Source organism: Hippoglossus stenolepis, chromosome 3, assembly GCF_022539355.2.
Source record: "Hippoglossus stenolepis isolate QCI-W04-F060 chromosome 3, HSTE1.2, whole genome shotgun sequence".
Lineage (NCBI taxonomy): Eukaryota > Metazoa > Chordata > Actinopteri > Pleuronectiformes > Pleuronectidae > Hippoglossus > Hippoglossus stenolepis.
In genome coordinates, this window is record NC_061485.1 from 1,671,026 (window position 1) to 1,685,301 (window position 14,276).

Here is a 14,276-nt window from a genome sequence, read left to right on the forward strand (position 1 = left end):
CCTCCATCAACAGTCCCCACATCTCAAGTGACTGGATCCAGGGTTTTATTTGATCTGCAGCAAATCACACACAGAGCGGCAGAATACGAACATGTTCAGGTAGAGTTTTAATGCATAAATAAATAAAAAGTCACAACTGAAAACTCATCTTCACTGGTTTATTTTTAACTGACATTAAAAGTCATATTTGTTTCTAGAGAAGAATCAGTGCAGATCTCTGAGGGACGTCGCTGTGGGTTTGGAGTTGGGCTTCACGTGACTCAGTCTTCCTTTAACTTGCCTGTTGTTGCCTTTCATTTCTAATGTTCTCTTTTATTAAGAACAATATATATATACACATATATATATATATATATCTATCTGTAGGTGAATTAAACATATCAGAAGTAGCCCGGGCAGAGTGAAGAAGTTCCACTAAGACCACGTGTCGGGAGGTTTTATCAGAAATAGCTTTAAGAAAGATTCAACTCAGTTTGTTTTTCTTATAAAGAAAAAGACCTTTTGTGTAAATACAGTTTGATTTCTTTGGGTTTTTTGACTAAATGGGTTGATTATAAAATCTAAATGAAAAAAATCTGTCCTTTGCTCACCACTAACTGATGCACCCTGTGGACTTTATTTTAGTTTTATAGACTCATCATGTTTCCAGTCAAACGTCAGCTCATGTAAATATAAAGAAAAGTTACAAAGTTTTGTATTTATTTCTTATTTCAGATCCTCATCATTTGCACATGAACCATTTTATGACGATGCTTATACTGAATAGGCAAGTTTGAGTTACTGGTTATTCTGTGATTCAGTTTTATTCATGTAAACGTTAACAGAAATGTTTTTTTAATGTTCGGTTCAGTTTGACTGTCCCATGCCAATTATATACCAATAACACAACGTTCTGTTAACAATGAAACGTCAATAAAAGTCAAACCTTCATGGACTGTGACTGGGTTTCATTGAGCTCAGGGAAATTATCCAGATCTCATCTGTTTGAATTCAGTTTATTTTGTCTCATACATTAATTTGTTTATTTATTTTTGCTGTTTTCTGAAAAATGCTGTTAACTTTTTATATTTAATGTATTTTTGACATTTCTGTTCCTTTTCATTGCTCGTTGTTCTCATCGTGTGATGAAGCACAAAACCTAAACGGTCTCTGATCAGACTCAAACATCTGCTCATCGTTTTTATGATGAACATCACTCTGCTGTTAACATGTGCATTTCATAGTTTCTCCATCGACCTGATTCCAGATGAACGAACAGCTTCGGGGCGTCGGTGAGATTCTGTTCAGGATCAATCCACCACATGTGCAGGACACGTCTGCCGGCTGGTGTTTTGCTGAAATGTCCCTTTAGGGATAAACATGCATCGTGTGAAACCACCTGTCCAGTGACGAGGCCGGACTCACGCCTGCAGCTGCATTTTCATTTCATCGCAGTTTAATGTCACTTTCACAGGAAGCTTTGATGTTTTCAAACTGAGGCTAAATACATGATTTGTTCTTTATGTCTGTTTGATGAATTGTTCTGTTTGACAACCGGTGTCACTGCAGAGCGACGGCCTGATGTTTGTTGGACCTGCACCTACACAAGGACGCACGTGCACACGGGTGGACACACGTGCACACGGGTGTCTGAAATGATTTGTCCTGAGCATCATCAGTGTTCATTGAATCAGTATTTTAAGTAAATAACAAAAGGGCTTTGTGTAGTTTCATTTAAGATCCACAGGGAAATTATCATCAGGTTGCCTTCACTTTTCAAAATCCTGTTTTTGACATAAAGATGCAGGTAAAAAGAAATGTGGGTGAATCTGGAACTAAGAACACAAACACACGGACATGGTTCTATCTTTACAGAGCTGTTCCTGTGAGTTTATAGAATATGTGATTTAATACACTCTTCTTTGGTTCCAGTAGTTTTACTGAAGAAACACAGTTCATACGGCAGAGCTCACATCTGTTACACCTTTGTTTCAGGGAAAGAAACAATAGAAAAGTGGATTCATCTGTTTCCCCGGAGGTGTTTGGACCTGGAGCCATCGTCTGTTCTTCCAACTCGTCATCAACGCTGCAGGACTTTATTTAAAGAATCACATAATACAGCTTGTACAAGGGACTCGTTCTTCAGTGGTCGAGCTGCTGCACCAGAACCAGTTCAGTACCAGTTAGTGCAGGAGATCATGAAACACATGTCGTCCACCTTCCTGTTTCCCATCCTGCACTGGGGCAGCTCTCCTGTGGAAGAAAGCAGCGTTATTGAAATACAGCGACAGTTCAATAGTCTGACATCAGTGAATATGAGCTGCAGTGGGAGAAGTACACAGATTACTCAGATCTTTACTGAAGTAAAAGTACCAGTAATGTAGAAATACTCCATTACAAGTAAAGGTCCAGCTTACAGCCTATAAGCCAATCACAGAGCTCCACATCATCTAAAGTGGACTGCAGTAGGAACACGCCCCCTTTTCCAACAAGCCGTCCAGCGAGGACAAAGTGTAAGAAACATTTTAATCTGTGGAACGCAGAGTTTATGATCTGAGTTTAATTCAACGTGAAGATGAGATGTGGGATATTTCATCGGTTTATAATGAGTCTGATTGATGAGGTTTGTATTAGATATCTACTTCAAATAGTACAAAACATCAGTGAGTGTTAAAGCTTCACTTTAATTATTGACGTTTAATTAAATTATCTTGTGATTTTATGTTGAAACTTTCCATTGGAATCGGATGAATGAATGAAATGTTGTTTTGGAGTTTTAATGTGAGAACTGAGAGTGAAAATATTAGAAATAACCAAGTCAATGGTGAGAAGTTAAAAAACCAGAAGCAAAGCTGTGCTACATAAATGTGTTTTCATTTCGGAGATGTTTCTGAGATCCTCCGTCGTTTCTCACGATCGTACTCGTTCTACTACTCAACGTGTTTGGGTCCGACTCGTTCACAACAGCAGGAAAATGTCGGGTCCATTCCTGTGAGGGGTGGACGTCTTCGTCTTCTACGTGTACAGCTCCTCTTCTTCATCCTGAGATATTTATTATAAATTATATTTATTTTATGTTAGAAACCTCATCAACACGTCCACTCGCTCTCTGGGAAGCTTCCACACATTGTCCTGCTGTGTCCTCACATGGACTCACGAGGACATGTTACACACATTTTACCAGGAGGCTGCAGGAGAAGATCCAGAACATGTCCAGAGACACTGACTCAGACATTTGTTCTCACATAGAGAACCTGGAGAACATGTGAGGAACATGTGAGGAACTTGTCAAGAACATGTGAGGAACATGTCAGGATTTCAGTGCATTTCTGAAAGCAGATTCATTTATTATATTTTTACTGTCCTATCGTTCTGTATATTTTTTATGTTAAGTCTTGATGTGAAACGTAGAAGTGGAATAAAAACTAATTCCCTCTGAAATGTGCTGGTGAGTAACTGAGAACTGAGTAAAAGTACTTAGTTACTCTCTGGTGTGAGGACAAACCTTCAGAGGCGTCGTCGGACTCGTGATGATTTTCATCCTCGTCTTCTCTCTCCTCGGTCTTCTCCTCGCAGCTCTGCTCTCCGCCCATCACAGGAAGTCACAGCTGGTGCTGAACACACAGGCACAGACACAGCGTCCAGTAGTTTAGTTTATGAACCGTAACACAAAGCACAGCCCAAACCAACGGGTTTCAAACTACAACCAGCAGCGTTTACAGAACTCTCCCTCTCCGTGTCGGTGGGCCACGTATCTGCCTGATTCTCGGGCTGCGTCGACCTCGGAGGCCGTTTGGTCTACGGAGGATTTCCTGCTTACGTCACCAGCTTGTCTCGCTCTTGACGTTGTGCTGTTGTAACTATCTCAGAATCAGAAATACTTTATTGATCCAGAGGGTTTCACTTTGGGTCCACGTTGAGATGAGCGGCAGCAATTCTGAGGTTCACGACCTGACGCCACAACAAGACGCCATGACGCCGGCGTCACTACGGCGACTATAAGCCTTAAAGCTCCACACGGGGAAAAGTCAAAGGACAAATAATCAGTGCAGTCTCATTGACTTGTATCTTAAAAAGACACAGGAAGCTTTCAGGAGCTGAAATGAGATGGAGAACGGAGCGAGGGAGCAGAGACAGATCTTGATGGAGTGGAAGAGAGATGGAGATAGAGAGGAAGAGGAGGAGGAGGAGGAGGAGGAGGAGGAGGGGGGAGGAGGAGGAGGAGGGAGGAGGAGGAGGAGGGGGAGATCACAGCCTCCCCTGTTATCAGCTCGGACATCTCTAATCCTGTCCAGAGTGATCCGTCCAGGACGCCAATCCAATCAAACGCAGCACAATCAGTTTAGCGGACGCCGCTGATGGGATCATCTCGCTCTGCTTCACACTTCACACGATCGCTGTGCGAGCCGTGAAAGCTTTCAGGGCCGGCGGTAATGCATGCTGGGAAATTGCACATGACGGGGACGGTTGTCAGACGTCGTCGTTCACGAGACAAATTGAAAGACCAAGGTGAAAGACGCCCGGCGGCACAACAGGGCTGCGGCTAACCACTTATTCTAACTGCGGATTCATCTATTGATTATTTATCATCGACTGTGTCTTGAATTTATTATAAAGTATATTCTTGATATGGAAATCCTGATCCTGATGGCGTCAGCTGGTCGAGGACTATGATCACAACCAGACTTCTTGATAAACAACATGTCTCCTCACCTCTTCTACCATCAGGAAGTCCTCAGTTCCTCTGCTCCTTCATCTCCATCACACATTCTGTAGAAACACTTTCAACATGATGTTTCAAACTGGTTCTTCTCATGTAGTGAATCCTGTTGTTGTGGTGATGTGTTCAGTTCCCAGATAAAACCATGTCGGACATCGGCAGGTTTCACAAATCTAATCTTTATTCTTGTAAAATCACGCCTTTTTTTTCCTAATAATATAGCAGCTTTCATCTTTGACTTATTCTTGCCAAATTACGATCTTATTCTCGTAACATTATGACTTATTTTCCTCTTGAGATTGCAACTTCTTTTCCTCATATCATCACTTTATTTTTATTCTCGTAAGACGCCTCGTTTTTTCTCGTAGACTTCTATAGAAAGTAAAATGTTGCATCAAGTGGAGTCGCCCTCTGCTGGTCATTCCACAGAATACAGGTTTCAGGCCCTGCCATATTGGCTTCACTTCTACACTCATTTCCTCGATGAAGCTCGATGTTTCTCCACAGAAACAAAAAGCTGCTGAGTATTTTCACGAGAAGCAGGTTTTACTCAGCTCGGTGACGAATGGAGGCAAAGTGTCGACGAGCTGCAGTAAATCCAGGAGCGTCTTTAAAATGAGAAATCAGCTGCCTGTGAAACGTGTGACGGCTGAAGCCTCAGTTTGTCTGCGAGGGAATAACTTGTGATAACGTTCACATAAAAGTTGATTATGGGATTCACCTCCGCTTCGCTCTGAAATATAACATCAGAGAGGGAGCGTCTGCCGCGCGGACATAAAAACATGGCCACGGCGGCGATGAAGCAGCTCAGGTTCCAGGAATTTACTAACAACGTCCAAATCTCTTCCTCCTCGGACGAGATGTTGACGAAGTATTTTGATGATGAAGTTCAAACACTGAAGTCTAAATGAGATGATGTCATCTGAAGGTGACAATCACGTGTTATTAAAGTGATGAACAGAGCAGCGGCAAAATGACAAAGACTAAAAACGCTTTATGAGCACTTTAAATAAATCTGCCATCTTTTATTGTTTTTCTATATAACGTGTATTTTATTGTTGTCGATCTCCACATCCTTCATTCATGAACTTCAGAGCCTCTCCATCAGAATCCAGTCGCCTCACTTCCTCTCCACAGCTGTCGGAGAGAGAGCCGAGCTAAATATAGCTGCTTCTGTCAGCTCCTGTTCTGTTGTGACTCCAGCGCCTCCTTATCTCCGTCACCGCTCTCGCTCTTTTCGCCTGGAAACCAAGTGAATCTGTTTTCTCAACCCGACTCCACAGCCTCACGCGACCCACAGCTGCAGGCGTCAGCTCAACCATCGCTGTTTTCACACAGGACCTCCGGACGATGTCCAGAATATTGTGCCTGGACATTTTCTGGACTTTGTGTTTCTCATCTGGGAGGTTGATCGTCAGTGTGTGGGGGACATTCAGAAAAGAGGCGGAGCCAAAACCTGCGTCTCCGTTATAATCCTTGTCATGAAAGGTTCAGCGTGAAGGAGTCATTCACATGTTCAGGTATCGAACATGTGAACGTAAAAGTCCACTTGTCTACGAAACCTAAAGATGTCACGCAAGATAATTAGTGACATCTAGTGGTGAAGTAACATATTACAAACAAAAACCACGCAGACATGAAGTCTGAAAAATAGTTTTCAAGAAAGTTCCAGAAAATGTCCAGAGCAGCTGACTCAGACAGTGACTGTGTTCTCTCGGACTTCAGCGCTGGTCTGAAATCAGCTCTGTTTGTTCTCTGTCGTGACCTGACACTTTAAGGGTTGGTAGTTTGATTCCTGGGGCAACCCTGCTCACGACGGGCTACATGAATTCATGGAAGGAGAAGTTTCTATTAAACGTTGTGTTTTGTTTCCTTCTCCTCCAGTAAATGAAAGTCTGTGACATGAATGGAGTTCACCCACTGGGAGATCCTTCAGGTAAACCAGCTCACACCAGCAGATTCATTCCAGCCCAGTGACTGACTGAAGCTTTAATCCTCCGTGTTGAGCGGTGAACCAGGCGTCTGCCACAGCCGTTCACTTGATCAGCTAATGACCGATTATCACAGAGACGTGTGCTGGATTCAGCTTCTTAAATCTGAGAGGAAACAGAACCAGGCATTTTAAGGTTTGGTAAATTATAACGTGAACGTATTCATGTTGTTTTTATCAGTATTAGTTTGACATGACGCAGACAAAATAAATAATTCACTAATCGAGAAAATAATCCATTAAAAAAATGTACAATGTAACAAATTCATTCTTGTAACATAATTACTTTATTCTAGCAACACATTTTCTTGCAATATAAAAACTGCTTGTAATAATATTTCTTTGCTCTCGTAATAAAACGTTTCGTAATATGACTTTATTCTTCCAATATTGTGACTAAAATTTGGTAATGACTTTATTATCCTATTACCTCAGCCCCCCCCCCCCCTAAAACGTTTCTAATACTCATACATCATAATAGAGTAGGATGAGAAGAAAGTAATATTATGACTGTATTGTTGTATTAATATTGATTAATTTAATGTGATATCACCTTTTTCTCTAAACCTCAGACCCTCTGGTTGAAACGCTCCAGATGTTTCCAGATGTTTCCAGGTGTTTTCAGGTCAAACTGCACAAACACAACATGCAACATGTGTGTAAATGTGTGTAAGTGTGTGTGTGTGTGTGTGGACCTAAAGGTTTTCAGAGTGTGTGACATGTTTACAGCAGTGAGAGCTCCGCCCACACACACGCACACAAACACTTTCTCACAGGAACAGAGACACACACACATACACTCTCTCTCACACTCACACACACACACACATACACTCTCTCTCTCACACGCACACGCACACACACACTCTCTCTCTCACACGTACCCACGCACACACTCTCTCTCTCTCACGCGCACACGCACACACTCTCTCTCTCTCACCTGATCTCCTCTCAGCTGTTTTGTTTCCAGGCAGAATGTGAGGGAGAGAGGACCCGTCCACAGATCGTCCACCAGCCACAGGATGTCTCACTCTGAGTCTTTTACCAGACACACCGATGTACGTAGTAGAAGTCCCATTCATTCCCTGAATAGATCTGAATTACCAGCCATAACTTTTTAACCATCCGAGGTAGAAGTCTGATATCACCTGCCTTCAAAGAAAAAGTTTTGTTTTCTCATTTCAAGGAAAACTCCTGCACTACCCACAATCCTCGGGTGTAGGAGCGGCGTCCCTGATTGGTGGAGCTGCTGTTTAAGAAAACGCGTGCAAATAGAAAAAACATGTTCAAGTTAAGAAAGCAACTGCTTCAATTTGATGACGCTGCAGAAAGCCACAGCCCATGCAAACAGAGAAAACGACACAGGAGATGTTTCCAGGAAGAATTATGAACCTGCTGCAGTTCAATGTTCTGTGAGGTTCCATCACCACTGAGGAGTAGCAGCAGCAATAACACAATACAGCATTGATATACACTATATACAAACACACACGACACAAACCAAAATGGTTGCAAAACGCTATTAAGGACAAGGTTCAATTTAAGAGGCAGATGGAAGTCGTTAACAAAAGATCACTCGCAGTGTATTATGGGATGTGTAGTTCGGTAATATCAGTAAATTAATTATTAATAGTATTGATATCATGATTATTATTATTATTATTGATGAAACATGGACACTGAATGCGAGGCAGAGAAATATAAGTCAGAGTGATACATCTGGCTTTAAGCACTACGCCCACTCTTTGTCTCCTCCTCTGCCCCCTGCGGCAGTGACGTCACACAGGTGGCGAGCTAATGGAGGCGACAACAAACAAGACGTCACGCCGAGCGGGCGACGTGATTGGCTGAGAGAGCTGAGCTGCACGAGGACAGAAGAGGAGGAGGAAGGAGACAGCTCCTGTTGCTATGCAGGTTTATTATGAGGAGGAGATTCACACACACACTGAGCACAAACACACAGTCACACACACACACACACACACACACACACACACACACACACACACACACACACACACACACACACACACACACACACACTGAGCACAGCAGGGATATCATCAGATCATCAGCTGAGTTGTTCATATTTTTATTTGAGTGTCTTATTGTTATTGGGATTCTCTTCTTGTATTTTAACTTCTTGTTTTTATTGTTTCTCTTATTTTCTTCACTTGTCAGAAAACGTTATTATGAAAAGTGTTATTTTGATTCAGCACTTTGAAATAAAAACTAGAATATCACTCGATCTTATTCCTCCAACCGTCTTCATTTAAAACTAATCTCATGTTTTTGGCTCATCAGTCCATAGAACCTTGTTCCAGAAATGGAATGTGGGGAAAAGATCGCGTTGAACTGTTTATGATTCTATTATCACGTTATTTAACCATGACAGTTGTAGTTGCTACTTTTTCCCACTTTAATTAATAAAGTATTATTTTATTTAGTTGCTTGTGACAGACGTGCAGATGTTTTAATAAAGTTGTTGAACGACAGCGAGGATCAGTGTGATCATGGTTTTCTAATAAAGTTTTTTTTTCACTGGAGAAGATTTCACTGAATTTAGTGATGATGAAATGTTTCTCTATTTTTTTTAAATAATAAATAAAATGATACATAATGTATTATAATACATTAATATTATATAGAGTCTAAGACAATAACATATAAACGTGTGTAAGAACAATTACAGGTCAGTGTTTCACTGTTATATTCGTTTTTTTATAGTTAAAGATTAAAAAATAAGCCGAGTTCTAATGAGATATTTTAATTTATTTAGTATTGTATTTTATATAATTCATATATTTTATATTTTAAAACTGTTTTAATCTATAAAAAATTCAAACTCTAATTGTTATAAAAACAGATGGGGAGTTTGAATGAGACATTTTTTTACACGCAAAAAACATATATATTAGATTACTATAAAATTAGAGAACATTTTATAGATTAAAACATAATCTGAGTTTTAAAGAGATATTTGAATGTGATAAGAAGATTTAATCTATAGGATATTTTAACTTTAAATACATTAAGTACTACTTTATTTAAATTAAAGATATATTATATATAGATGAAAACAGATGTGGAGTTTAATGGGAATGTTTGTAATTCATTTTAAGCTTCAGTAAAATCTCACCGTAAAGTTTTGTCGTTAAATTGTCGCTGTTTTCTGACGCACTTCCTTACGTCAGCCGGAAGCGGAAGTGCACACGTGCGGTATCAGGGAGACACCACGCTCTTGAGGCCGCGAAACTTTCTCCGGTGAGTTCTCGTGTTTCCCCCGAAGCTCCGGAGCCTTCGGACCCGTTCCACTTCGGACTTCTCCCGGTGAGGCGTCGCTGGGACGGGACGCGGCTCGCTCCTCGTGTCCCCGTGTCCCCGTGTCCCCGTGGGTCCTGCGCGAGGAGCCGCAGCTCGTGTCTCACGCTGGTTTTCAAACACTTTCATCTTCAGTTGTTTTAAGCGTCGTGATCTTTGTGTTTCCAGCGTCACAGTGAAGCCTCGTGTTCGTCATGGCCGTCAGAGCTTCGTTCGAGAAGAACAATGAGATCGGCTGCTTCGCCAAACTCACCAACACCTACTGCCTGGTGGCGATAGGAGGCTCCGAGAACTTCTACAGGTGAGAGGGTCTGCTTCAGATCATCTGATCAGTCAGTCAATTAATCAATCAATCAATTTAATCAATCAATCAATCAGTCAGTCAGTCAATCAATCAATCAGTGCAGGAACTCAGGGTTGCCAGGTCTGCGTTTCAAAACCAAAACAGTCCAATACACTTTTAGCTGCAATCACTTTTAAAGTTCTACAGCATCACTCTTGGTAAATATATCATAATATATATATATATTATATAATATAATATAACACTCTAAACCAGATGCTGAGCTGTGGACCCCCCACTAGATGGAACATATTCCAGGAACCCCCTCATGTATGTGAAATACTTTGACATAGTCTGGTTTTATACACTTCTTATTAATTATGTGATACAAGAACACAAGAGAAATGTCTGAGAAATATATCAAACCTGCATTAAGGTTATGATCACCATGACAACACAGAATATATGATGATCTTAATGGGAAACCTGGGACCCCCCCCTCGGCAGTTTGCTGTGGAACCATCTGAGATCCACTGCTCCAAACAACCCGGGTCCTCAAATGTATGATTCCACATAGTTTATACAATACAGTTAATAATGCATTACTTAATCATAAACTCATAATAAATGTGTTAGTAGTCTGTGTATTTACTCTGAGCACTTTACCTTTTAATATATAGATTATTCACAATATCTACACTGATGAGCCACAACACAAAACCTGTGATTGGTTGTGATTTCACAAGACGACAGTAAATACATAAATCATAGAAACAGGGACTTCTTCACATCCAGGCTGGAAACAGAGAATAACAACAGTGTAGTTTGTGTTTTATGTGTAAATATCTCAAATGTACTGAAATAAAAGTTCCAGCTCAGCTGTTTATCTTGAAGTCAGTAAAACAGGTCAACTCCACCTGTGGACGGATAATTCAAAAGTAGCTCAATTCCATGGTGAAATATCAGACCTGGCAACCCTGAGCCTCTGACGTCATCACTGGGTTAACTCAGGTGAGTCGGCCTCAGTCACATGATTCACCAGGAACAACAGTTGGTGAGGAGTCGTCGTGGCGACGGCTCGACCTCCGGGCCGCGTGGTGCGTTGACTTGCGGCTCGGTGAAGAGACGACAGTTTGACGGTGACGTGGTTTGTGTGTCCGCAGTGTGTTTGAAGGAGAGCTGTCAGAAACCATCCCGGTGGTTCACGCCTCCATCGCAGGTTGTCGCATCATCGGGAGAATGTGTGTGGGTGAGTAATGCTCTGCAGACACACAAGCACACACACACACACACACACACACACACGTTTGTTTCCTCTTTCATCTACCTGTCTTTACTCTTGTTTTCTTTTACAACATCGTCCACATTGCGAAACACTTGTTCGTTGTTCACTTTTTGTCGTCTCGGTTTTGGTTTGTCCGGTGATCAGGGAACCGTCACGGTCTTTTGGTGCCGAGCAACACGACGGACCAGGAGCTGCAGCACATCAGAAACAGTTTGCCGGAAGCCGTGAAGATCCAGAGAGTCGAGGAGCGGCTGTCCGCCCTCGGTAACGTCATCGCCTGCAACGACTACGTAGCGCTGGTCCACCCCGACCTCGACAGGGTGAGACTGAAACACGCACCGCAGCCTTTTTATTCGTTCGTCTTTCTATTCTTTATTTCGTGGGGTTTTCCGAAGAGCCGTGAGGATAAACTAAGTAAATAAGATAAAGTTGTGAATGTCTGTTTGTCCACTAATCACCTTGGTTGCGTCTCCTTCTCCCGCTCAGGAGACGGAGGAGATCCTCGCCGACACCCTGAAGGTGGAGGTTTTCCGTCAGACGGTAGCCGAGCAGGTCCTGGTCGGCTCCTACTGTGCCTTCAGTAACCAGGGAGGCCTGGTCCACCCCAAGACGACGATAGAAGATCAGGACGAGCTGTCATCTCTGCTCCAAGTTCCCCTGGTGGTGAGTATCTGCCAACCCCAACAGCTAACCGCTAACTGGCTAGCTTCAAGTTCACAGCGACCACATACACACACTTCCTGTTTGAGAGCGACGCTGCCCCCCGTGGTTAAAACAAACCATCAAAATTCTTTATGCGTGAGTAAAGCTGATTTCCTGTTCAGGCCGGCACGGTGAACCGGGGCAGCGAGGTGATCGCCGCGGGGATGGTGGTCAACGACTGGTGCGCGTTCTGCGGCCTGGACACCACCAGCACAGAGCTGTCCGTCATCGAGAGCGTGTTCCGACTCAGCGACTCGGCACAACCCTCCGCCATCGCCACCAGCATGAGGGACTCGCTCATCGACAGGTGAGTCACGCCTCCACGCTCAGTTTTACTTTATATTCACTTCCAAAACATTCAGATGTCAACATCAAACTTAACAAGTCACATGTTTAATCACATCAAGTCTGAGCATTTATTTAAAACAGCTCAGATCTGACCCACTTTTTTATTGTTGACACAGACGGACTCAGTCATGACACACACACACACACACACACACACACACACACACACGGAGATACTGACTCAGGCATGTGTTTTCTCACGAGTTTAAATTGGAGGAACTGTCCTGACGTCCGAAAGCAGCTCTGATGAAGCTGTGATGAAACCTGCAGCTTCATGTTTCCACAGAAGAAGCAGCGTTGTTGTATTTTTGTTACCGTAACAAAGAGACGTTAAACAAACCTCCTGTTCTCTCTCCCATCAGCATGGCCTAAGCCATCTGTCGCCGTTTCCTGCCGTGGAGGAGCTGTGCTGCGATTGGCCTGGTCTCGCGTCCGACGCGTCCGCCTGCTGGACTCGTTCAGACGTCCCAGCGTCCCCTGCAGCTGTATGACATCATTTTCAATCTTCACTGAGACCGTCGTCGTTTAAAAAAAAAAAAAATCATCTTTCTGCAACGAAATCACCCGAGTAAAATAAGTTTAAAGGGAAGTCGGCCGCACTCGCTCATCAGCGGTGGTCGTTTTCCTCAGAGGCGGCCGTGAGGAAACCTTTCCACACGTTGAGGAATCAGATCTCAGCCTCTGTGTCTACGACGTGAATATTTTTAACCAGGTTGAAATGACTCCAGAAGTGATGAAGGCTCAAATAAAATCTAATAAATTGTCTGTGGTGAAATGTGTCGGGAGCAGAGTCCGTTTCCTCCACAGAATCACAACTGCTTCAGTTGGTGCAGCGAGGGCGCCCCCTGCTGGCTCGTGCCTGTTGTCACTGTTGTTGCTTTTGTTTTTCGTTTCCTCGCCCTCCACACACAAGCGACACGCGCTCCTTAAAACTGTCATCAACGTTTCCTGTCGCTTCTCTCGATGAAACTGTAAGAATATAAACTAAAGACGTGAATTAAAGACGTTATTAACCGAGTGAATAATAAGCTTCCTCACAAAATGTCTCATCTGTCTTTGTCAAATAAAATAAAATCACCTTCTTTTAATCTGTTGGTTTTTCTTCGGGGGGGGGGGATGCAGGGAATTCAGAACGAGTTAAAGCTGAAACTGAAACATTTGACTTTCAAATTTTTCTAAACAACTTATTTGAAGATGTAAAATTGGACAATAGGAAGTTTTTTTTCAATACTAATAGTTTATGGACTAAAACAATTACTGGGGGGGGGGGATGACCTGCAGGTAAATCCATTAGCATCTTGGTTGAGCAACTGCAAGTAGATGATGAGAACAGAAGTTTACTATGAGTTAACTGTTGATATTTAACTCTGCTGTTCACGTGACTGTGTTTTAAAGCTTTTATCTGGTTTGTTTTCAGATAAAGATTTTAGATTTTTAAATATCAATTTCCTTACTTTTAACCTTAAGCACCGTTAAGAGTCAACCTGGAAACTCAGAACTGTTCCAGTTATGGCAACAACCTGAAAATTCATTAAAATGGCAAAATATTCTGGAAATATTCTCAATTGTCCTGGAAATGGAAATCTTTACTGTGTTAGATATATATTGTCTTTCTGACTGGGAGCTCCATGTTGGTCTGGTGTAGTTT

At 42.4% G+C, this 14,276-nt stretch overlaps 1 protein-coding gene and 1 long non-coding RNA gene across 3 annotated transcripts; one reads left to right on the plus strand and one right to left on the minus strand.

The window, feature by feature from the left end:
- Positions 1-1,840: 1,840 nt before the first annotated feature.
- LOC118105382 lies at positions 1,841-7,858 on the minus strand. Its single transcript, XR_004695117.2, has 4 exons — positions 7,630-7,858; positions 7,243-7,320; positions 3,485-3,593; positions 1,841-2,232 (listed from the first exon to the last, which is right to left on the minus strand). It is a non-coding gene; the product is annotated as an uncharacterized LOC118105382 (long non-coding RNA).
- Positions 7,859-9,842: 1,984 nt separating this feature from the next.
- Positions 9,843-13,716, plus strand: eif6 (eukaryotic translation initiation factor 6). 2 transcript variants are annotated; one of them, XM_035151524.2, is made up of 7 exons: positions 9,843-9,953; positions 10,179-10,311; positions 11,457-11,542; positions 11,723-11,898; positions 12,065-12,241; positions 12,403-12,587; positions 12,991-13,716. In XM_035151524.2, the coding sequence occupies exons 2-7, from the start codon at positions 10,205-10,207 to the stop codon at positions 12,998-13,000; spliced, it is 741 nt and encodes a 246-aa protein (XP_035007415.1). In that variant the 5' UTR covers positions 9,843-9,953; positions 10,179-10,204; the 3' UTR covers positions 13,001-13,716. The 2 variants fall into 2 exon arrangements, with proteins under 2 accessions (XP_035007415.1, XP_035007416.1); XM_035151525.2 differs by having other exon boundaries at positions 9,873-10,019.
- The last annotated feature ends 560 nt before the right edge of the window (positions 13,717-14,276 follow it).